Source organism: Corella eumyota, chromosome 3 (assembly GCF_963082875.1).
Source record: "Corella eumyota chromosome 3, kaCorEumy4.1, whole genome shotgun sequence".
NCBI classification, from domain to species: domain Eukaryota; kingdom Metazoa; phylum Chordata; class Ascidiacea; order Phlebobranchia; family Corellidae; genus Corella; species Corella eumyota.
The window spans coordinates 8,217,064-8,240,003 of record NC_137492.1 but is presented as its reverse complement, the minus strand read 5'-3'; the positions used below and the strand labels follow the sequence as shown (position 1 = coordinate 8,240,003).

Sequence of the window (22,940 nt, the reverse complement as noted above, 5' to 3'; positions counted from 1 at the left end):
AAGTTTAAAAGGATTTAAAAAAGGCAAGATTTTTAAACATGAAAAAATATCCTTATCAAAGCAACAGCTAAGGACAAAAGTTCAATATAATAATTGAGCAGACGTCGTTGTTATTACAGCCTCATAAATATTCGATATTGTTACCTAAGACTTAATCGAATAATTGTTTTTATAATATAAGTTATACACTTCAAATATAGCATGTGATAGACATCGAAAACTTTTGTGTTCTTTCCACAAAGGAGAGCGGTTAACCTCTAAGCCACGGATTTTATAAAGAAAAACAAACGCGCTTGATTGTGCTTTATATGGTTATTATGATATCATGTTGGATGGATTAGTGTTAAACACCAAATTACCCAACACTTAAGATTGTTGACACGGTTTAACAGATAACTTGAACAACAAGATTTTGTTTATATAACCTAAAAACCTTTCTAAAATTATATTTTTTGTGTATCGTTATTCTCGATACGAGATTTTACGGCTTAAACATAACGTTATATTTGTTAACCAGACCCAGTCTTAAGTTGCCATTTTGGATGTTATTTAAAAGGTTAACCAATAATTTACATACCGATTGATTTTTGGTCCTGGTAGTTGTACCATTTATAGTTTTACGCCATGGAGGCAGTGAGAATCGAACTTAAGCAAAGTTAAGTTTTCCAACCACTACGCCACGCCGCTGGTTTTGTAAGGTTATAATAAGTCGGCACAAAGCCCTTTTAAAAAATTGAAAAAAAGTTGAAAAAATAGACAAAAAATTAATAAACATATTTATTTGCAGATTTGTAAATATAGCTTATACACAATATAAAAAATGTATTATTGCAATTTACAAAAATAGTTTTTAAGGCAAAATGAACTTTAACACATTAAAGAATAAAAAAAAACATAATTAGGAAAAATATATAAAAAATATCAGTTGTTTAAAAATTCGACGAAATTTAACTAATAAAACATTGAAGGAAACTTGATTAAGAGTACTACATTAAAATTTCAACAATTAAACCATTATAATATGGCTATTATTTAACAGCATTTAAAACAAATGTTCTGTTGGTTTAAAGAAAACATTTTTTTTGGAGAAATTATTTTTCTTTCCACTTATTCAAATAGGATTCCATCATTTTTCTTGTCTCAGGTTTGCCAATATTAACAGTCGGTATTATTCGGTCAGGTTTAAGTGATTCCACAAACATCTTAAGTTCACTAAAACTACTGTGCTCACTTAATTTACAAAAAAAGTAAAAACATTGTGAACAAAATTACAAAATAAGTAAAAATATTGTGTTGAATTTTTATCTGAATTATCTAAAGTGTCATTTTATAGCATTAGGTAATTAGGGCGCCATGATACTAAAACATAACCAACACCTTATTATTTTGGCAATATTACCTTTTTACCAATATACAACATAGGCAAATGTAGATAGGGTAACAAAGTTAACTTTACATTGGACAAAACAGTTGCCTTTTTCAAATGTAAAATAAGTAAATAAGTTAGTTTACCTGTAAGGCACCCCATATAGAAGAACTTTACCATTCCTGCTAGGTTGAATATTTTCCAAATTATTTGACTTTTTTGAATGAGTCCAACCTGTTGGTTTTATTGCAACAATTTGCTTGTATTTTTTACCAAACTTGGCTAAATAATCATACAAGTTCTAAAAGTAAAAAAAAAAAATTAAATTTGGTATAAAAAATAACATGATATGTAGAGTTAGTTTCGTCTTCAATAAAAATGGAATTGAAAATTTACTCATAAATATATTTTAAAATAGTAACTGTATTTATACACATGTTCTACTTAGAATTTACTAACTTACCGATGTAGCAAGTTCTTTCATTTGTAAAACATGGATGTTAGTAGAAAGTTTATCAGTTGTTAGCATAGATTTGAGTTTTTTATCTTCATAACACATCATAGTTTTGTACTTTTCATTTTTAACATACACCTTCGATTCTAATTCTTTTCCTAAATCTATTTATTTAATGTAAAAAAATACATCAAAAATCAACTTTGATTGTTTACCTAAATTGCTAAATTTTATTGTCTAATGTATGCCTGCTATAATTTACTTCTGCACTACAAATGCCAGTTCTTTATTTTAATAGTCTTTAACTTGAACATACATATATATATCGTCCACTAAGTTCCTTTATATATTAGCTGATGAAAGTTAATTTAATGTTTTGATACAAAACATACTATTGAACCTTAAATTTCAATAACAATAATTAAATAGCATTCTCAATAGTTATTTACCAGATTTCAAATTTATTTCAATGTAATTTAAAATTTTTATATATAATTCTATTTCAAACTTAGTAATTAGTTAAATTACCTAGAAATATTTTCTCTTTTCCAATAAAATAACTTCCAGTAACAATCAATGTTTTTGGTTCTTCTTGTAGCAACTTCCAAACAGCCGTACTTGTAAATGAAACAACATCATTCTGAGGTGGGAATGAATAGTTGGGGTTCAAATAAGTGGTGTCCAAATATAATAAATTTATTTTATAATCTGTAGAAAAATAAAATAAATTTTTACCGATTTGATTTTTTTTAAGTAACACATTAAATTAATAACAGATCAATTATTGTCTTTCAAAAAAAAATACATTTTGAAATAAAACTTATTTAAACTTGAATAAAAGCATTCTATACCAATATTTGGTTAGTACTTTACAACATATTAAGACACAGCAGGAAGTTCATTCAAAATTATACACAAGTTATTTACACAAAGGAGTTAAGTACATTTTTTAGAAAGCAAATTTACAAGATTTTTAAATAAGGTGATTTCCAAACCTTATGGTATGATAAGATTAAACAACAAAAATAGTTGAACTACATACTTAACGGAGAATGTTATCACTTTAAATACGCTATCAACAAGTGTTTAAATACATTTTCTAAATTTTTAAAATGTCTGCAAAATGCAATTTTTTTAATTGATTTTATATAAAAACTAAAGCAATTTAAAAAAATTTATAAACAATGTGTAGTAGGCCTACAGATTTGAAAAAAAAATGATAACTGTAAGTACACCATTACTGTATACAGCTTTTATTAAATAAAAACTATAAACAAAAATCAAAAAACCTTTTATAATTGGATTGTTGATCAAAGAATTGTCGGCCCGAAAGTCACCAGTATGTAAAATTGTTTTTCCATTCTTTAACTTCATTAATATTAACACCGCACCTAAATAATTAAAAACCAAAAAAATATTACGATTATGAATAATTGTTTATGTAGACATTGTTGAATAGGATTTCGGTGGAAAATGAAAAAATTACAATTTAAAAATGGCTTGTCAAAACATTAGTTAATGTTGCTTTATGTTATATGAAACTTTAATAAAACTGAAATTGCATCCCCCCATATTACAAAATACCAACCAAACATATGGTTAATTTTTTAAAAATAAAATTTTGAATACAGAATTTCACTAAAATTTAGGTCAACCAATTTTTAAGAAAATAAAGAGCATTTTCCCAACCAATAAATAAATATTTTTATACAAAATATAACTAAAGTAATTTAACAAGTACGAAGCATGTTTACCAGGGCAATGATTAGCTTCCAACAAGGTTATTTCTACATCACAAATAACCACAGGATCGTTTAATTTAATCCTCTTGATTTGTTGGTCCGCCAATTTAATTTTAAGTTGAACCAAATTGCCTGTTACCTAAAAAATTCACAAAAACATGAAAATAAAAAAAAGCTACCCACTTTAAAACATTTTCTAAAAAAATAACGTACCGAACTGCAATAAATTTTCGTCACCCAATTCTTAGTCAAACCCATGTAATGGTCATAATGAAAGTGCGAGAGAAAATAGTGGGTGATACCTGGAACTTCCCCATAATTAAAAGCATCCACTGCAAAAGTCGTGCCTTCAACCTTTTTGTAAAAAGGACACGACCGTTTCTGTTTTCCAACTAAACAAAATTTAACTTAATAAAATTAAGTAAAAATAATTAAAAATATTTTTATAAAATAATTTTTAAATAAATGTGGACGTTTTTTTAAAAAAATTTAACCAAACAGTAAAAAAGATAATCAGCGAAGACCATAAAGTACAAGCAATGCAGAATATTGTATTACAATACCAATTTTGAATTTAACTTACCATTTACTTCAGTTTTCTTGACAACTTTTTCTTTTGGTTTTATCCCAAACAACATGGCACCAATATCTCCCTGCTTTATAGCATTTGCCTCCTTTTTGACAGTTAAAAAATTTGATTCCTTTAATATTTCTACAGGTTTAGTGGGCAAAGAATTGTTTATCTTTACATCTTTGTTCTTTTTATCCATTTTAGTGTCCTTCTTTTTAGTGATAAAACTTTGTGTGTGGTTTTTTATTGGGCTTACAACTTGAGATTGAAAATTAGCAAAATTTATAAAGCTATTTTGTTGATTTGGATTCTCAACTTGTGTTGAGGTAAAACCAAAACCAGATGATGATCCGGATATGTTCAAATTAGTTTCAATAAACATATCTTCATCTGATAGACTTGAGTCTGTGCATTTACCACTATCGTTGTCGTTAAATTTGGGAACAAATCCATGACCTTTCGGTTGAAATATCGGCCATTCTTCACTGTCTTCTGTAGATTCAGTGTTTTTAAAAATTAAATTTTTGTTTATTAATTTATCAGAGTTGTTGTTAATTTCTAGTCCTTGACTGCTTTCTTTCTTGTCAAGTTTTGGACGTTTTATGTTTAAATTTTTATTCATTTCCGTTTCATTTAGTTCTACTAATTTTCGTTTTACTTGGACTTCATCATTAACCTTATCCATTTTTAAATTGATGTCCTTTAAAGGACTACCCTGATCTTTAATTTTATCTAATTCTGATAATAAATAGCTATTTAATTTTGTTTTAGAATTATTATCAAGATTTATCTTTGCTTCCATGTCATCTGAAAGATGTACACCTGATTTGTTCAAGTTTTTAGTTATTTCAGAAGTTTTAACCCTAGACTTTTTGGTCACTGTTGGGACTGGTTCTGGGTTTTGCGGTGGTGTTAAAATAGGTCCTAGATCTTGGTGTGGTGTTAAAGGTTCAGTGTCAAGAGTTTGAGATGATTTAGATTTTACAGTAGTTGTTGTTAAATTAGATTTAACAAAAGAATTATTTTCAGTTTTTGGTGAGGCCACAAAACTCGGATTTATTGAAAATGTTGAAGCAATTTTCACATTGACTTCCGGACTGCTGTTAATTTCAAGAGGTTGAGAAAGTTTTGGTGGATTTCTTTTGTTTGCAAGTGCTGTGTGGGCAAACCTCTCGAAGTGACATATCATACAAGATTCACATCTGACTCCTTTTGGACATTCTGTAAAATTATAAACAACAATATTAATTGATATATAATCAACAAGTTTATATGCTCAGTGATATTTTAAACTGCTACAAAGGGACTGGGTGACTAACATTTTACTACATTTGGGATGTGAAATCAATTTACCCACATTAAGAGTAAATAAATATATATACATATGAAAAAAAATATATATATCATGATAGGGTGAATACAGATGAAATGTTAAATTATATCATGCTATAATTAATAAAAGTTATGAACAACATTAACAAAACCAGGAATTTAAAAAATATTAAACATAAATTCAAAAATAATGCATGTTTATATTATACCTTTTTTGGGTTTTCTTTTTCTAAAGCAACATTCAAGATGAAGACTTGAAGATTGTACGTGCAACAATCTGAATGGCATTTGGCAGTATGGGCAAAACTTATCCATTTTGCTTTCTTTATTTAAAAAATACTTTAACAAGATACCATCAGAGTGATAAAGTTCTAGATAAAGTTTAGTATTCGATTTTCACTACTTGTTTTTTTTTTTTTTTTATTTTGGTTTTTCGCGCATTGATAAAAGTAAATAATAAATACGATATACAATTAATATTACAACAATGCGACGGGAAAAAATGACAAAATCAATTTAATAATTTAAAACATGCCAAAAAGTATTAATGTTTACATGAAGATATTAATTATTTTATGGCATGGTCACCAAAGCCAGTTTGTAAACTTCCATTAAGGGTTCAACCCCCTGTAGCTGTAGGGCAAGTTAAATCAGTTAAATACAAAACAATAAGATACCAACTGCTAAAATTTGACACTTGGTAACAAAGTTACTCTATATTTAGGCCGTTTAGTAGTCTTTTCTACCTAAAGGATAAATAAATACGAAAATGTGAAAATAGCAATAAAAATACTAATTTTTTTAACTTTAGTAAAATAATCGCACTAACAGACTAATTTCACAAACCTCTAAGTTACAAAAAAATTATATGTTAATTAATTTTAAGCCATTGGTAGCCCAAATCCTCTTATTTTGTGGCTTAGTGCGATTATTGAAATCAACGAAAACTGATGTTTCTAAACGATCAGCTGACCGGCTTTAATAACAAATAACAATTTAAAAACGTGCTAAATATTGGCAGACACTTTATTTTTTAAAAGTAGACACTTATTTATGCGCCCTTTTTTTAGGTAACCCGATTGTGAACATTTAAAAATAACACATATTTTATTAAAATGATTTAGAAATACTAAAATATAAAAAGTGATTTTTTATATAATACGATATACTGAAAAAAGCATAAAAATATGTACATGTATACTTACTTTGTTAAACATTATTTTATTAAACATACAGAAATAATGCAAAAACATTGCTGAATAATGTTATTTAACAAAACAGATACATGCAAATTAAAGAGAATAAAATACTACAAAAGCAAGCATAAACAAGTAAACTGTTGTACACTGGGGCTACAAGAATAAAAACACAAGAAAATAATATACAAAAAATATAGTAATAAAAAATTGGTCACTTAATGCTCCTTTATGTCTTTAATTTCAGTGGCTTGATGAAGCTAAAATCTAATGTTGAATAGCACAAGATATAAAAATAAAGGATTGATAAAATAAAATTTATACAATAAAACATGATTTCAATTTAAAAAAGATGAATAAAATAATTTCAACATCCTCTAGCAACAAAAATAGTTTTATAAAGAAATTATTATAACTGCACAACAAACATTAAAATCATAGATAAAATACAACAGGCAGTAACTAACTAGCAGTTAATTCTGTTTAAACATAATCTGCATAACATAATAGGTTCAGTTAATGAAATAGGTAAGTAAAAGGGTAAGATCCAAAATGATGAGTTGCTACAGTGAAAAATATGGGAGTACCACAAAATTTTAGAGTATCAGAATAAAAAAATATTAAAATAAATTGGGTACCTACAAATTTGATAAAAAAATTAATTTGAAATCAAAGCAATACTGGAATAAAGTTAGTAAGCCCAAAACGCATTCAAAAAAATTTTAATTAAAAATGTTAAAATTAAATATTTTTAAGAAGTGCAAATTTCCAATTTAGCATACAAATTAAAATTACAGCACATATATGAAAAGCAGCCATGTTATAAGCATTGATATATGAAGCAAGTTAATAAAAACCTTTAAAAAGGTAAAGCACAGTGCACCATCTAAAGAACAATGTTAATAACTGCAGAAGATTGTAACAAAATTCTAATTTATTGAATTACAGAAGCTTTATGTTAGATAGTTTACAGAAATAGACTGAGTTAAAACAAATTTAAAATATATTAATGTTGGAAAAGTAAATGGTTAAACATAAAAAATTAAACACCCAAATTAAATTTCTTTTCAATTTTTAAGAATGAGATTGGAATATTTATTTAAAACAAACCCTTAGGAAAAATTAAAAAAATTAACATGGATTAACAAATCAATATATAAAAAATACTGCCAACAATTTAATCAGCAACCCAAATTAAGTAAAAAAAATGTTTGTCTCAAATATTTTTTTTACTTAAAAGTAAAAATGTTTGGGGCTAATGGAGATTTGGGGACATTGTGGGTAACTGGAGATCTAAGTTCCCCACTGGACCCATCTTGTGTAAATAACCTTTGCTGAGCTGTTAAATTTAATCGCGGAGGGGTTTTACCATTTGGTGGAATGGGTTGCATGTTATTTTCGTGACCTAATAACAAAAACAAAAAAATGAAAGTAATTAAATAAATTAACATTATCTGCATTATTACTGAAAGCCATTTGACTAAATGGACATTTCCCTAAACACCAAAATTTTATATCAACATTTTTTAAGGAAAAATTTAAAGGGTGAAAATTAAAGGGTGAGCTGGTGTCATTAAAAATGTTTTATTGTCAGTAAAATTGGGGCACATGTCAAATTTTATTCATAAAATAGTTTCCAGTAACATAACAGTAAAAGTTATATATAATATTAGCCTGCAAGTATTATACATTTTTAACATGTATACATGCAATAAACCTAACTTTTTCACATATTATTTTAACGATAAACTCAAGTTTAAATACTTACTTTTATATTGTCGATTGTTATTATTGTTGGAATTTAATGAAGTCCTTTTTGTACTTCCCGATCTTGTAACCTTTAATTTATTAAAAATTCATTTTAGTAAACCAAAATTAAAAAAGTAGTTTTGTAATTTAAAAAAGTTTAACTTACATTTGCCTTGGGAGGTGGTGCTTTAGGGACATTTAATAATCCAACATTTTCAGTGTTTCCACCTATTAAAAGGAGTTTTAAATTGTAATTCGTTTTTTCAATGTAACTTAGGAAAATAATTAAAATAAAAGTTACCAACCTGTTTTTTTTTCAGTATCTTTCTTTGAATTTAACACTGTTTTGTTACTAAAAACAAATTTAATATTTATTAATTTTTTGTAATGTTTTTAAATTTTTCTTTTTGGCATAAAAGGCCAAATGTTGTCTCTTCTGGAAAGCACAAACCTGCTGTTCTTAGCTGACAGATGAGGCTTTTTAGGTGGCAAAGGTGGTGGCTTAACCGTTGTCTCATTCTGGTTACTTTCCTTGATTAAGTGACTTTGCTAAAAATATTTAATATTCATTATGATTCATTAAATGGTTATAAAGAGGTTAATAGGTTATAAAAACCTATTAAATATTAATATGCATTAAGGCTTTCAATATAGTAAAATACACTACTTATAACACAATGCATTAGAAATAAAAGGACAAAAATTAAATAATAACAATTTTATTCCCTTTATATAAGCCTATTTAAAATTTTTGATACAATTTTAAAACAAAAAATAAATATTACATACATAATTTAGAATTTTTTTAAAGTTTTTACCTTAACTGGTTTGGGTGGTTGTGGTTGTTTGGTTTCAAGTGGTTTATTTCGGCTGGCATCACTGGTTACCACTGGAAAAACACCATCCAAAACTGGTACCTTATCTGACCTAAAAAATTTTTTTTTTTTTGAATGCTAAAAACATGCAAGATTTAAAAAACAAAATCCTTAATATCAAATTACAAGAAAATTACACTATACTTTACTAAACAAATTTGTACATAAAAAACAAAAAAACAAATCTACCAGATTATTAAAAAATTTAAATCGTAATTACCGTTGGGAAATCTTCTTATTATCAACACAAACATTCCCAGTGTTTGAAATCCTTTGAAATTTTTGTCTCGTTGCAAGAAAAGTGCTCGGTTGACTTACAGGTGCTGTAGACGGACGTTTTGTTGTTGCATTGTTTAAGTTAGGGGGAAACGGGGTTAAAGGGGGCTCATTTGGGGAATTTAAGGCGAAGTTAGCAGCCCCAGAAGTGGGTGAGGATAAAATCAATCGTTGGGGGTTAATGGATAAAGGTTTTGGGCGGGAATTTCCTTTTTTTGGATCCTTTAATGACCCATTTCGGGTGATTGTTTTGGCAGGTAATTTAGGAGGTTCTTTGTTGGCGTTTCGTACCCTTCTCTTTTCGACGATCGTCGGTGTTCGCTTAACCGAAACAACCACTTCTCTAGCCCCTTCAAGTAAATTATTTAACTCTTCTCTCTGAATAGATTCCTGATCATTTTGTTTGGTTTGTTTATCGGGTAAAGAGGGGAGTTTCTGGTTTAAAAAGTTAATTTCTTGCTTCAAATTTTCAATTTCCTTTTTCATTTTGATTTCTTCTGTTTTCAAGTCCTCGACTATTGTTTGAAGCTCAATATTTTTCTCCAAAACCTAAACATATATGGTTAAAAAAAATTTTAAATATAATTCAAAAATTTACATTATTTTTGTTTATAATTTGGGTTATTTTACTTTTTCATCCTGGTCTAATAATTCCTCTACAACCAAGTTGTCTTGCTTGTTGCCTTTTTCTCCTAGTTCTCTCATTCTTCTCTCTTCAAGCAGAAGAGTGATAATCTTGAAAAAAATGTCAAGAATTTCAAGTTTTTTTGTTTATCAATAAAAGTTGAAAATAAAACTCCACTTGATATTAAAGTTGACTTTTTAAAGTGTGTGAAAATGACAAAAGGCTTTGGCTTTTTGAAGTTATTTTAATGCCAGTTAATGTATACATTTATAAAAATTTAATACAAATGTTAAAATAATTCTAAATAAAATTTTCTATATAAAATTTATACGTCAAATATTATTGATTACAAAATTTTAATATTTAATTAAATAAATTTCTTATAATGATATCATACAACCTTTAATGTGGGGGTTATAACTTTATGACACATATGGAATTAAAAGGATATGTAAAAAGATGACAAATGAGTGGTAAGAATAGAACTATGATAATATATGCAGTTTAATTTATTTATAATAAAACTTCATGTTTAAAATATATATATGTCCATTACAAAAGCCTTTAATATAAAAAAATGCTGTTTGTAGGTGAAATATATTGGGCATTTATTAGTTGTGGTCATAATTTACCGAATAAAATGCAGGCAGGCAATCAACTAGTAAGTTGAATAATGATAGTACAATATTTAACCTTTTCAAAATGAAGCATAAAAGATTTAATATTCAATAACAATTCCCAAAAACTTAAATTAAAAAAAAAAAATTTTACTAATTTTTTGGAATTAATTAAATTGCATTTTTTCAAGCAAATTTAAATATCTTATTGTTGTCGATGGTTTTCTGTCATATGAAAGTAATCCAATTCAAACAAGTGTTTATTTCAAAACCAAGTTTTAAGAATTTTGTTTAATAATTCAAATAAAACACCTAAAAAAATATTGTATCATGAATAATTTAACATACGGTCCTGTATTTCTGTCTTTCCTTAGACACCAACTGCAACAATTTCTTATACTCCGTCTCAATTTTCTTGCTTTTATTTCGCTCAACCTGAGCAAATAGTTTGAGTTGGTCATTCTCGAGTTTGAATGAGTTTGGCTCAGGGCTTGAATTCTTTTTTTTCTCTACCATTAGTTCTTCATTAACCTAAAAATTTTTTTTTGTAAAAACATATTAGCAAAATTTTCGCATAAAAATGAACTTGTTATTAATTTAACCGTCTGAGAATTAATATAGAAACTTTCCATATCTTAAAAACTGTCAAATTTTCTAAAAACTTAAGATTTATCTAATGGCTAATATTTAACTTTTACGATAAATTAACTTCTCAAGATAAGAAAGCAAACAACAAAAAATAATTTATTTCCGAGACCCCAAAAAAATAACCCACTTAAAAAAGAAAATTTTTTTTAATACAAAAATTTAAAAAATATAAACCTATAAATAAGATTTTTTTAAGACCTTTAATTAATTATATAAATGCCAAGTATAACCTACCATATGATAATAAGCATCGCTAAGGGCCAAATGCTGTTTTACTTTAACTTGTTGTTTTTTAAATTGTTCAGTAAGTTTTTCAAGTAATGGTAGAGGTTGAATTTTTACCTAAAAATATTTAAATAGAAATTAAGCAGCACTTAAAAAATTAAAAAAAAATTATATTGCTATTATTAATCACAATTAAATAAACAATGTTTTAAGACGTTAAATAATTAAAATTATTTAAACTGATGTTTTTTACAAATTAATGTTAAAAATTATTAAAAACATTTTATTGCCACATACCATGTTGTTACTGTTGATAACTTTTTGCTTTAATTTATCCTCGGTTGGGGTTACACTTCCACTCATGGCTTCATTGTCCCTCATCAAAGCAATAAAAGGGTCATGAAGGCTGTGGTTAAAGTATCGACCCTCTTTGTATGATCCTTGGTTTAACTGAGCCTTTTTGTAATTTAAAAATAGGATATTTGTTGCATAAAAACAATTACGATAAGTTTTAAACTTTAAATTGTTTAGAAAATCTAAAGTGTCACTATACTGTATATTGTTGAGTATAATTAAAATTTAGAATCTAACAAAAAAATATCTGACATAAAATAAGTAGGAACTAAATGTGAACAATAAGATCTCTAGTCAAATAGCAAAAACTTACAGCAATAAAACCATAATGTTATTTAGAAGATTGAGGTAGGTTTTAGTTTTAAAACTTTAATAATCAGTAAAAGTAAAGCATAAACAAAAAAATTTTTCATAAAAACTTTTTACACATTGTTCATATAAGGTTGCAACTCGCATATTGCTTGTGCTGCATTTTTTTACATAAAATTCCAAATTGGTCATATCTTCGGTGTAATGTAATATTTCTTACCTGTAAATTAACAATATAGATATCCCTAGCTTCTAATTCTCCTTCTAAAATGCTTAAAAGACGAAGTAAATCTGGTTTTCCCAATCTGGTCATGTTTAAACCTTTTTGTTGGACCTAAATTTAACATTTTTGATTTTATTTTGAGCAATTTATTTTATTTATTTTAAGCAAAATAATTTGTTTTGAGCAATTTATAATATGCGATAAAAAAAAATTAATAGGTTACTAATATTACAAGCTTATTTAAAAGATGTGAAATCTTTTAAAAATTATTAGTTAACTTCAAATACCTTTTTATTGGCAACTTTATTGTTTTTTAAACTAGATGGTCTTTTAACTTCTTCATTTTTAACAACTGAAGATTTATCCTCCTTTTCCATTTTTAAAATTTTTTTTGGCAAGCGCCCAAAATTTAAGAATTTCTACATATTTTAACACTTTCTAATTATAACATCAGAGTGTGTATAGCAGCCAATGACCTAAACATCAATAACTTATAAATATAGACAGACAGACAGACAAATAAAACAACAAAATAATTATAAAAAATACTGACATACGAAAACAAAATAGTCAGGTAGTAAAATCTAAAAACATAAAATAGAAGTCTAATGATTTTTGCTATTTTAACCTACTTATTGTACCATTAAAATTCATTGTCCGTTTTTATAAACTCAATTAAAAGATAAAATTATTTAATATTAAGATAATAAGCTAAATCCTCTGGGATTTCATTATACGGCTTTTTATTATTACACCGCCTTCTAAACTTTAAATCTACGAGATTATAATAAATAAATAAAAACAAAAGAAAGTAGAGACTGTAACTTATTTGCGGCACGCTTGAGTCGCACGCGACTTTTTAACTTTAAATTTGCAGTTGAGTTTAGTTTTTATTCGATTATTTATTTAATTCAAATTTTACATATCAATACCTCCTAAAATCTAAAAAAATAATTTAAATTTTTTATTTTAAAAATTAAAAGTTATTTTATTTATTATTATTAGTAAATCAACGGTAACTATTGACATAAAAATTTGTTTAATCATTAATTAAAACGCAATTGCATTAAAAAACTATTACAATACAATTAGTAATATAATTATAACTTAAGTATAAACATAAGAGTTATATTACCATTTGTCTTTAGATTAAATAATAATTACGCTTTCAGCAGTGCTTGTAATGTATTTGGTAATCACATTAAAAAGTAATTTACAATGCCTTAAATGTGATTCGCTAAGTTTTAAGACTATGTAAAACACAGGGAAGTTAAAACAAAATATCAGATTTTTTTATATGCTTAACATGTAAGTGTTTAGTTATATAAATAGTTGGATTGAAAGTGTTTTAAATTTCTGTAACTAAGAACGCGTTTAAAGAGACGACACGAGGGTACTTTAAACAGAACAAAACCGATTTCCAATTACAAGCCACTTTCAATGTTGAGTTAAAGCAACCGATACATTAGAACATGGGTATTCGAGATTTTAAAAGACTAGTTATTTGATTTTTACGTTCTACGTTTAAATAAAAGTTGCAGTTAGAAATATTACGTTAGTTATTATTAGTAAGAAATTCGAAGTGTATAGTTCAGTTCAGAATTGAAGAAAATGAGTGTAATCGGAAAGGATTAATCTATGATTTTAGCAAAGAAAGCAATATTCCAAAATTAAGTACACACGTTATTGTGGCCCAGTAAATCGCGTATTAAACTTGTTCCCATACAAAACAACCTTACCTATCAGCTGATCTAATGCCATTGTGTTCACAGAGTTTTAAATATCCAATTTACGCTATAACCTTATGACCGCTATTATGTATTCAAGTACCTTATAGTAGTGTTGTAAGGGCAAAATATTTGAAATTGATATATTTATGATCAAGATACGATTAAACATTCGTTGTTTTATTGATTTAGAACATTACAGCAGTTAAAATTAAAAAGGGGAAGGAAGGTATGGTATTCGGTTAGCAGAATTAGGTCGTTTTTTAGCTCAATATTAAATATTTTGAAAATAATTCGAAGTAAAAAACTACAATGTCAGCAAGTATAGTTGGAACCTGGGTAAGATATTAATAATTAATTTGAAATTTAAACTAAAAATAATCCTTTTGTTAAAGAAATTCCGTGTAAAATTTTTTTTTAATTTACGCCCGGTTAATTCAACCCTAAAGTCACCCAAATGCCAATTCCGTTTTTGAAGGGCATATTTTATTAAATACAAACAAGGTGGGGATATTATTATATTAGTTTGTCAAGTTGGACTGTCTTTGGGTAAAATTGACACGGCATCGTTGGTGTAATTTGTAGATAATACTACATAATGCAATTGAGTAAAATTGCTAAGAACCAAATTTTTTTCAGCACCCAGGTGGATATTTTGGCCACTTTCGGAGCAAGACTCGTAACGACATCGTGCAAGATTACCGTCACACTGCAACCCCCAACCCTCCCCAACAGTTTATAAAGTGGGTTAGGGTAAGTAAAAATATACATTTTGTATCTTTATTCTTAAACATGTAGCGTAACGTTTCCCAAACTCCGTCGCTATTTAACTATAACTGTTCGAATATCACCTGGGCATATTGCCAGATCATTAATTTGCCGAATGGAGTTTAGGTTGGTAAGAATTTGTACTGTTTATAGTGCCTTACCCGAAAGTTCCACAACTTGGGAGCAGTAGGAATCAATTAATGACCTCATGTTCTAAAACCAACATAATGCAAAAACTACACAACACACATCATTAAAACAAAAAATAACCCCACTCTAAAAAAATGCACAAAGGCTTGGTTACATGTCACGTGACCATTAACTTACAAAGTAGTTGTTTAGCATAACAGGAATCATGTAATTTTAATAATAACTTTATGAAAACGATCTATTCAAAGCAGACAATGACTGATTGTTACTTCCGACATTGGCATTGTTAACGAATAAACGATTTGAAATTGTTGTTTGAAGCCATTTTTAACCATTGTTATGTCATTGTCCCGTTATTTGTCACCGTTATCAAACAATCTTAACAATAGAATTAAACAGCAAAGAAAAATTAAAATCGATAACAGCCATACATTTAAGAAATCCGAAATATTGGTTAAATATACATTGATGTTATTTTAGTATCCTTGCAAAGATTGTAAAGAATCTTTATTAAATTATTTTCTTTAATTTATTTAAATTTATCATAGATAACTTAAATGATTTCAATGTTTAGAAATCACCAGACCACCATACTTTCTCCAAGCATGACAATCGACATTCCTTTCCGACTGATGCCAGTTATTTTGACACAGTAATTTCAATTATTTTTTTTTTAATTTTGCACAAGCCTGATGTACGAAGTTAAGAATTTTATTTTTATATTTAAAGTAGGAAGAGTGACTATGCAATCTAAATATAAGGCCACCCGGGACCAGTCCCAAGTTGCCTTTGGCATTTGAGATATTATTGATTTATAACTATATGGTTGATACCTCCTGATTAAAGTTCATAGGGGTTAAAGGGGCTTACTCAACAGGGCTTCTCCCATATGAAAGTAATTGAAAATGAACCCAGGGCCCTATATAGTAAAACTGGGTAATCATTACACAACGCTGCAGATATTATCAAGATTTATAGTTCTGAATAAAAGACATAATGTTAAAAAATACAGTCAAAAATTAAAATTTTAAAGGGGCTTGGACGTCGCAAAGCTGGAAGATCAGTTACCGCGTTCAATCCAGAATTCATTGCTTGGATCCCTCATAGGGAGGAATTAAGAAGAGAGGGATCATCCGTGTCCTTGTACAGGTTTGTTCACATATCATTGAATTTACTTAAAAAACATTACCTTGGGCGATAGGTTCTTGAATTAATGGTTATGATGTGTTTTTCTATGCCATTTAATTAAAAGGCTAATTGTGTAATTTTGTTTCAACTTGAAGAAAAGATCTTTTTTACATATTACCATGGTCAGAAGTCGACTTCTTTTACATTAGGACTATTTGGATTATTTTTAAGTTCCGTTTACTAGATAACACCGGTAATTATTTTGCTGTTTTATTTCCAGGCTTGATTTTCAAACTGGTGAAAAGAAAACAAGCGCGCAAATGACACAACGAGTCTCGCCACGAATTCGTCGAAGGATGCAAGAAATGGAAGCCAACGACGCAAAACAAAAGTGGATCACAGACTACAAGAGACAGTTTAGCCACGGTCAACCTAACCCTCGTATAAACACCGACCTTAACACGGGAAAATTATATCAAGGGCCCGGTCAAAACCCTCGATCTCACGTCGACATTAACACGACCGGTAGATTAGCTAAAGTTGTTCCAACCTACATTCAGCACACTAGACGACGCTCAAAGTCCGCGCCAGCAGTACGGTACAGCGTTGGTGACTGTTTGGTATGGAACGGCGTACCTGCCACAGCGCCACACGCGACGGTGTCTCGCCAGGTCACAAATAATCACAACCTCACCCCACGCCCGCCTGCAACAAGAAAACACACTGAATACGGAAATTCGCGGCCCTACGCGAAACCCTGGGCTGTAGCAAAAGATGTTTCTAATATGACCCCGAATGCAACAGCTATCAGTACTTTCACACCGGTTCAGTCGGGTGGCCTGCCAACAATTGTGACGCCAAATGCCACCGCTGTCACAACTCCTGTTGTAGTTATTGATTAATAAATTCACGAAAATAACGATAAATTTAATTTACTTTTTAAACTATAATACATTCTTGTTTGCGTAAGTTTATTTTGTTAATTAATTCATCACAATATGTTTAAGAGTATTTTTAAGTAAATTTTTCTTATTTCAATTAAAAATAACATTATATCAACAAGAACGACGAAGCCTTTTTTCTTTTGGATCATGTGTAGTTTACGGTTCTTCAAAAAATTTAGACTGCTAAAGTAAAAAATTCGAGAACCTTTAAAATAACAAGAACAATATTCATTAATTCTTGTGATTATTTCATAATAAAAAGAATAATAATAAGAAAGTTAAGTTTGAAGGTTATGTATATATAGGGTTAAAGAATATATACTTATGTTGTTTTAAAGAAACCGCAAAAGTTTTAAAAAATTCGAAAAAGTTAGTTCAAAGACCGTAAATTACATACAACCTGCCTTTTCCAAACTAGTAGTTTATTTTTGGAATGTGGTTTGGAAAGTTCTTTATAAATAGATAAAAGTTTAATGCCATTTTTTATAAATCACATTAATCGTTATGTTATATAACACACGTTTATATTTTTAAATAATTAAAGTCTAAAGTACAAAACTCTGATGATGAAAAGCATTAAGCAGACGCAAACTCAGACAGAGGCAGGGTGAACTAATCCTAGGATCAGACTGGTAAGCCTACCTGCCACCCATATCAAAAAACTACCGAAAATAATAAATTTAATTCGAATAATGTAGTGCATAGTCGTTAGTTTTGTTAAGTTTGTGCGGCAGGAAATAGCTATAAAGTTTATTACATTATATACTCACCTAAAAAAAGGCAAAATATTATAGCGATGTAATGTTCAATAATTTTCAAAATAAAACATTTTTACAATGTTTGATATACTTTGAGAGGTGTCTGAAATTAACAGATAAAAAAAGAAAAACGTGTCACGATTTAATAATTTAATGCTAAAAAACACTTTAAAATGTGGAAAAGTATTTATATTCAGGTCACCAAGACAAAACTATTAAAATATTCTTGCAATTGCAATCAACAGTTATTTTAAGTACATCAAGGATTGATAGAAAACGATTTAAGCTTATTAACTTTACCGCCTAAGGCCCGAGGTAATAAAGTTCAGGTTGTTTAGACACAAAGAAACATTTTGTTGATGCTATCGAAAGCATGGCAACCTTATGTCAATACGAATTTAAGTGGGAAAAGTTTGGATTTGGTGATTGTCAGCAAATTCGATTTTATCGTTCTCAGGTTTGTAAAGCATTTCAATAAAAAAAATTTTTTTTAGGTATTAAAAAATTATGTAGAATAGACTAAAAAAATAGACTTTTATTTAGGGTTTAAATAATATTTTTTTATTTAGTGGGGTCCAAATAGAATAGCATTCGTAGCCTATCGAATGTTCATGTTCGTTTATGCTCTAACCTGGTACGTTATCCAAGTTTCGGTTTTAGATATTCCTTTCTATATTTTTCTAACTAACTGGACTGAGGCGTCTGGCTGTTTGTATTTTACTTTGTCAGCTGCTGTGGCAATTTACGGCCTGTTCGTCGGTAAAAACAGGGATAAAAGTAAGTACAAGAAACATACAAACAATAAATATGTCTAATTAGAGGGCCTTAAAAATGCATTTTGTAGTGTGTGAGTTAATATACACGGGTATATATTGGTTACGAGTTGCGACCACATTACGACAATTAAAATGCAGCTCTCGTGGAGCGGGCAATCGACTACTAAATATAATTTAGTCATCTTAAAATCAAATGTAATGATAAGTACAATAAAGGCCAACAACGCATACAACAGTGTGATTGTTAACCTAATGACAACGAAAATATGATTGTTGTTTATTTTGCAGAACAACTACAGTGGTTTCACAAACTTGTTTGGGTTTTATTTAATGTAACATTCAGTGCCGCTCTGGGAACCGATTTAGCATTTTGGATTTTACTTTCACGTTCGTTAGCTGAAAACGGATTCAATCTTTCGAGCGCCTTTATAATTCACTCCCACGCTATAAACTTCCTTATGATATTCATCGATCTATTTGTGACGTCAAAGCCAATACGGTTGCTCCATTTTGTATACCCCATGACATATGGATTGGTGTATGTCTTATACACTTTGATATTGCACTGGACTGGGTTTACCTCTGCAGTTTATATGGTTATGGACTGGGCTCAAGCACCTGGCGAGGCTGCTGGTTATGCCTTAGTAATATGTATTATATTTTTGCCCTTATTACACGTTGTTGGGTTTGGGTTTTATCATTATAGAGCCTGGGTTGCTAGGGCTTATAAGTTTGAGCCCCTAATAGTAAATGAGAGTAATAATGATTGTAATTTGGTAAGTGAAAATACCACCTTTGCAAACTTCAATATAACGCCGAAGTAGTTAAAATATATGTGGTTTTTATGGTAATATGTATTCACATTTTGTATATTCTTAATTTTTTATCATTATCATTTAATTATTTTTTATACCTACTTGTTTATATTTTCCATCTTTGCATATTTTGTTTCAAAGTCACACAATAATCGCGAGTTTATATTAAAACTGTTTTATGTAAACAAACAAAACTTAGATGACTAATTCAACATGTTTTCGAAAGTGAACGTCAAATTTTGTGTAACTTTGGAGTGTATTTTAAAGTATGTGAAAATCGAGCATAAACAATAGCTATCTATGTACACGACCAAAATAAAAAGTTTATTATTTTAAGCTGGTCTCTTGGCATGACTGAAACCAAATTGAGCTTAACTTCAGTTTACGTTAGCAAGTTTAACCAAAGTTTTCGCTGGTCTGGAACAAAAAAACTTAATTTATTTGGCGGTTTCGTTAAGAATGATTATGATGTCACAGAGAAAAACGCGGTTTAATAACAAGTGCCGAAAATCGATCGAACTGCGTATTCTGAAAGGAAAAAACAAAAACAAGTTGTTTTGAGCGGAAAAAAGTTGTTATGCATTTTATTTCTAAGAAACAAGTCTGAAACCGCAAAAGATTTAGTTATTCAAGCGTTACTTGTAAGGACAAGAAGCAAGCAAACATGTATAAGCACAAAACCTTTAAAAATAATGGCTTAACTCTATACCAGTAGCATATGGATATCCATATATTATAACATAACTACGACCTTGCATAGTTAAGAATTAATTGCAAAGTTCAGGAAGTTATTGCAGCACCATTAAGTTATTGCACTAGTATGTTAAACCAGGTTGTTCCCGCCTAAGTCTAAGGTTCACTTAAATATAGTGTTATACACCGCTAAACAAAAAAATAGTAGTTGTAGAGCGTGATGTTATCCCCAACCAAACACTTATGTTCACATGAATGTGAGTTCTGCATAATATCGTAGTAAGTGAAGTGGAACTTGTTAGTAAGTGGTAAAATACAGAAGTGCATACATGATTATGAGTTCATTTAATCTGACTTTAGGCCACATTATTAAGTTGTATCGATATAAACAAGAACCTAAATGTAGCTTATTTCTGCATCGTCAGTCGATATTTTATAGATTGAATCGTGCTATTTGTTCTATGTTTTTGTTTAGCATGTTATATTTGCCACAAATGACTACAAAGGTCATAAATGGTAGTATTTTTCAAGGTATTTCACGTGAAATAAGCTTGTACTATTTGCTATGAATAGGTAGACTCCAAACAAACGAAAAAGGGAAATTTGAGACATTCTCTTTATTGACTCAGTGCACTAAACCGTATTCCTTACACAGGATACAGATATTTAACTGTAGTATATAAGATTGTGTAATATGAGTACTATTTGTCATGATGAATTTCGGAAAAAAAATTTCGGATTTGTGGACTGCTCTGTCGAACAGTTTTACGAATCCCAGGTAAATATTTAGTTGTAAATGATTAAAAATTAGTTTAATTTTTTTTGAACTTTTCAGGCATTATACTTAACCTGTATTAGAGAAAGCGTTTTGTTGTTTTAACTTAAATATCGAAAATGAATATCGGAATAAGCCTAATTAACCGCCTATAAAAACGCCATTATAAAAAGTAATTTATTAGACTGAACAGAAAAAATTTAATGTATTTACGCATTTGCAAAACCACTTTCAACACAAAAGAACGATGGAAAATTTATAAACTTTACTAAATTGCTCTTTTACTGGGTTCAATTCAGTAATGACATATTACTAAAGCATACTTTTATAACGCGATAAGAAAATGACAATATATAGTTTAAAATGTTCTTAAACACTTTGCAATTTTATTTATTTTAATGCTAATATAGAATGCACTAAATTAACTTTAAACGTATATAAATACCCCAAAAAAAACGTATATAAATACCCTCTTTCAATATTGTCTTACATTTATAAATAATTTATTTGTGTTGCAGTGGGGGAATAACCGAAATGGATACCTGGCATACCGATTTTTAATATGTTTGATTCCTCTTTGTATTTTGGTCGCTCACTGGGTTTTCATAGAAGAAAATTACGCGTTTTATATGACCAATTGGGTCGAGCTGTTTCTTAATATTTACTTCATTTTTGCCCTTACTACCGCCATCTACGGAAAATGTTTGCAGGGAAAAAATGTCACTGGTAAAATATACTTTAATAGCGTTTTTAAAATTATCTTACTTACTTTAAAGTCTGGTAGTGTGGTATACCGGTTTTGGTAGCGGACTATGAGCAAAAAGGTTTCGAGTTCGAGCCGCACCAATGTCCCACTATTCGTCCTTGACCTCGGCGTTTACGGATAACTTATTTACGTCTAAACTGCACACTCTTTTCCAACAAAAATTTAAAAAAACCTATCATCATAAGGTGATATGGCAAAAAAAGAAAATTGTAAAATTATGTATATTGTATTATATAACATAATTTAAAATATTAGCCTTCTTATAGTGGTACTAAAATCAAATATTTTTTTAGACCGCAACAGCCTAATTTGGCTTCACAAAATAGCTTGGATTGTCTTCAACATTGCATTCGATACCGCGTTCCTAGTCGACATTTTATTCTGGTGTCTGCTCTCTAGCAAAGTGTCTTCGTCGTTCCTACACCACCCATTCAACATTTACATTCACGCTCTTAATCTTGGCATACTGATTATCGACCTTTTTGTTGGTAATCTTCAAATTAGGCTTCTGCATGTTATATATCCGATCATTATAGGGTTTTTCTATTCAGTTTTTACTCTTATTTTACACTTATCCAACGTGACGTCATCAATTTATGGCAACGGCGTCATTGATTGGAAGAACGATCCGATAAAGGCTGCTTTGATACTATTTCTAGCGGGCGCTATTTTCATTTTAATTTCGCATTTAATCCTGTTTGGTTTGTACAAATTTCGCCACTGGTTGGCGATAAAGTGTGGGTGTTTAAATAGCGAGGATAAACGAATACTCGGCCACCCGGACGAAATTAAATTAACACGTGTTAGTGTGTCGTCATAAATATTTAAATGTGACGTAATAGTGTATGCCACGCAGTTCAAATTGTTTTTATTTTTCAAGAATAATATTTTGTGTGATCGTAATTAAAATGCAAATTATTGAATTCCTATTATTATTGTAAATGGCTTTAACGTTTTTTTAAATAAAAAGTAATTAAAAAACAAAAGATATGCTTTAATATTTCTAAGATATAAACATCATGAGAATTATATCCAAATTATGACGTCACAACGTAATGTAATATTCTAAAGAAAAAGG

General features: G+C 28.9%; 5 protein-coding genes across 5 annotated transcripts; 3 read left to right on the top strand and 2 right to left on the bottom strand.

The window, feature by feature from the left end:
• Positions 1-1,042: 1,042 nt before the first annotated feature.
• On the bottom strand, positions 1,043-5,831 carry LOC145745670 (uncharacterized). Its single transcript, XM_082563805.1, has 9 exons — positions 5,675-5,831; positions 4,146-5,354; positions 3,776-3,954; positions 3,575-3,701; positions 3,110-3,211; positions 2,349-2,528; positions 1,830-1,984; positions 1,513-1,667; positions 1,043-1,230 (listed from the first exon to the last, which is right to left on the bottom strand). The coding sequence occupies exons 1-9, from the start codon at positions 5,778-5,780 to the stop codon at positions 1,092-1,094; spliced, it is 2,352 nt and encodes a 783-aa protein (XP_082419931.1). The 5' UTR covers positions 5,781-5,831; the 3' UTR covers positions 1,043-1,091.
• Positions 5,832-6,689: 858 nt separating this feature from the next.
• On the bottom strand, positions 6,690-13,034 carry LOC145745225 (uncharacterized). The gene is made up of 13 exons (XM_082563233.1): positions 12,850-13,034; positions 12,560-12,673; positions 11,974-12,132; positions 11,686-11,793; positions 11,152-11,334; positions 10,192-10,296; positions 9,506-10,110; positions 9,229-9,337; positions 8,862-8,959; positions 8,716-8,762; positions 8,577-8,638; positions 8,430-8,499; positions 6,690-8,066 (listed from the first exon to the last, which is right to left on the bottom strand). The coding sequence occupies exons 1-13, from the start codon at positions 12,937-12,939 to the stop codon at positions 7,891-7,893; spliced, it is 1,926 nt and encodes a 641-aa protein (XP_082419359.1). The 5' UTR covers positions 12,940-13,034; the 3' UTR covers positions 6,690-7,890.
• A 1,448-nt stretch (positions 13,035-14,482) lies between these two features.
• LOC145745575 (uncharacterized) lies at positions 14,483-17,445 on the top strand. The gene is made up of 5 exons (XM_082563690.1): positions 14,483-14,628; positions 14,929-15,042; positions 15,782-15,859; positions 16,241-16,356; positions 16,616-17,445. Exons 1-5 carry the CDS (start codon positions 14,602-14,604, stop codon positions 17,235-17,237), a joined length of 957 nt encoding a protein of 318 aa, XP_082419816.1. The 5' UTR covers positions 14,483-14,601; the 3' UTR covers positions 17,238-17,445.
• A 931-nt stretch (positions 17,446-18,376) lies between these two features.
• Positions 18,377-19,853, top strand: LOC145745641 (protein rolling stone-like). Its single transcript, XM_082563774.1, has 3 exons — positions 18,377-18,494; positions 18,607-18,814; positions 19,102-19,853. The coding sequence occupies exons 1-3, from the start codon at positions 18,411-18,413 to the stop codon at positions 19,635-19,637; spliced, it is 828 nt and encodes a 275-aa protein (XP_082419900.1). The 5' UTR covers positions 18,377-18,410; the 3' UTR covers positions 19,638-19,853.
• A 1,110-nt stretch (positions 19,854-20,963) lies between these two features.
• LOC145745647 (protein rolling stone-like) lies at positions 20,964-22,834 on the top strand. The gene is made up of 3 exons (XM_082563783.1): positions 20,964-21,099; positions 21,615-21,822; positions 22,156-22,834. The coding sequence occupies exons 1-3, from the start codon at positions 21,016-21,018 to the stop codon at positions 22,680-22,682; spliced, it is 819 nt and encodes a 272-aa protein (XP_082419909.1). The 5' UTR covers positions 20,964-21,015; the 3' UTR covers positions 22,683-22,834.
• Positions 22,835-22,940: the final 106 nt, after the last annotated feature.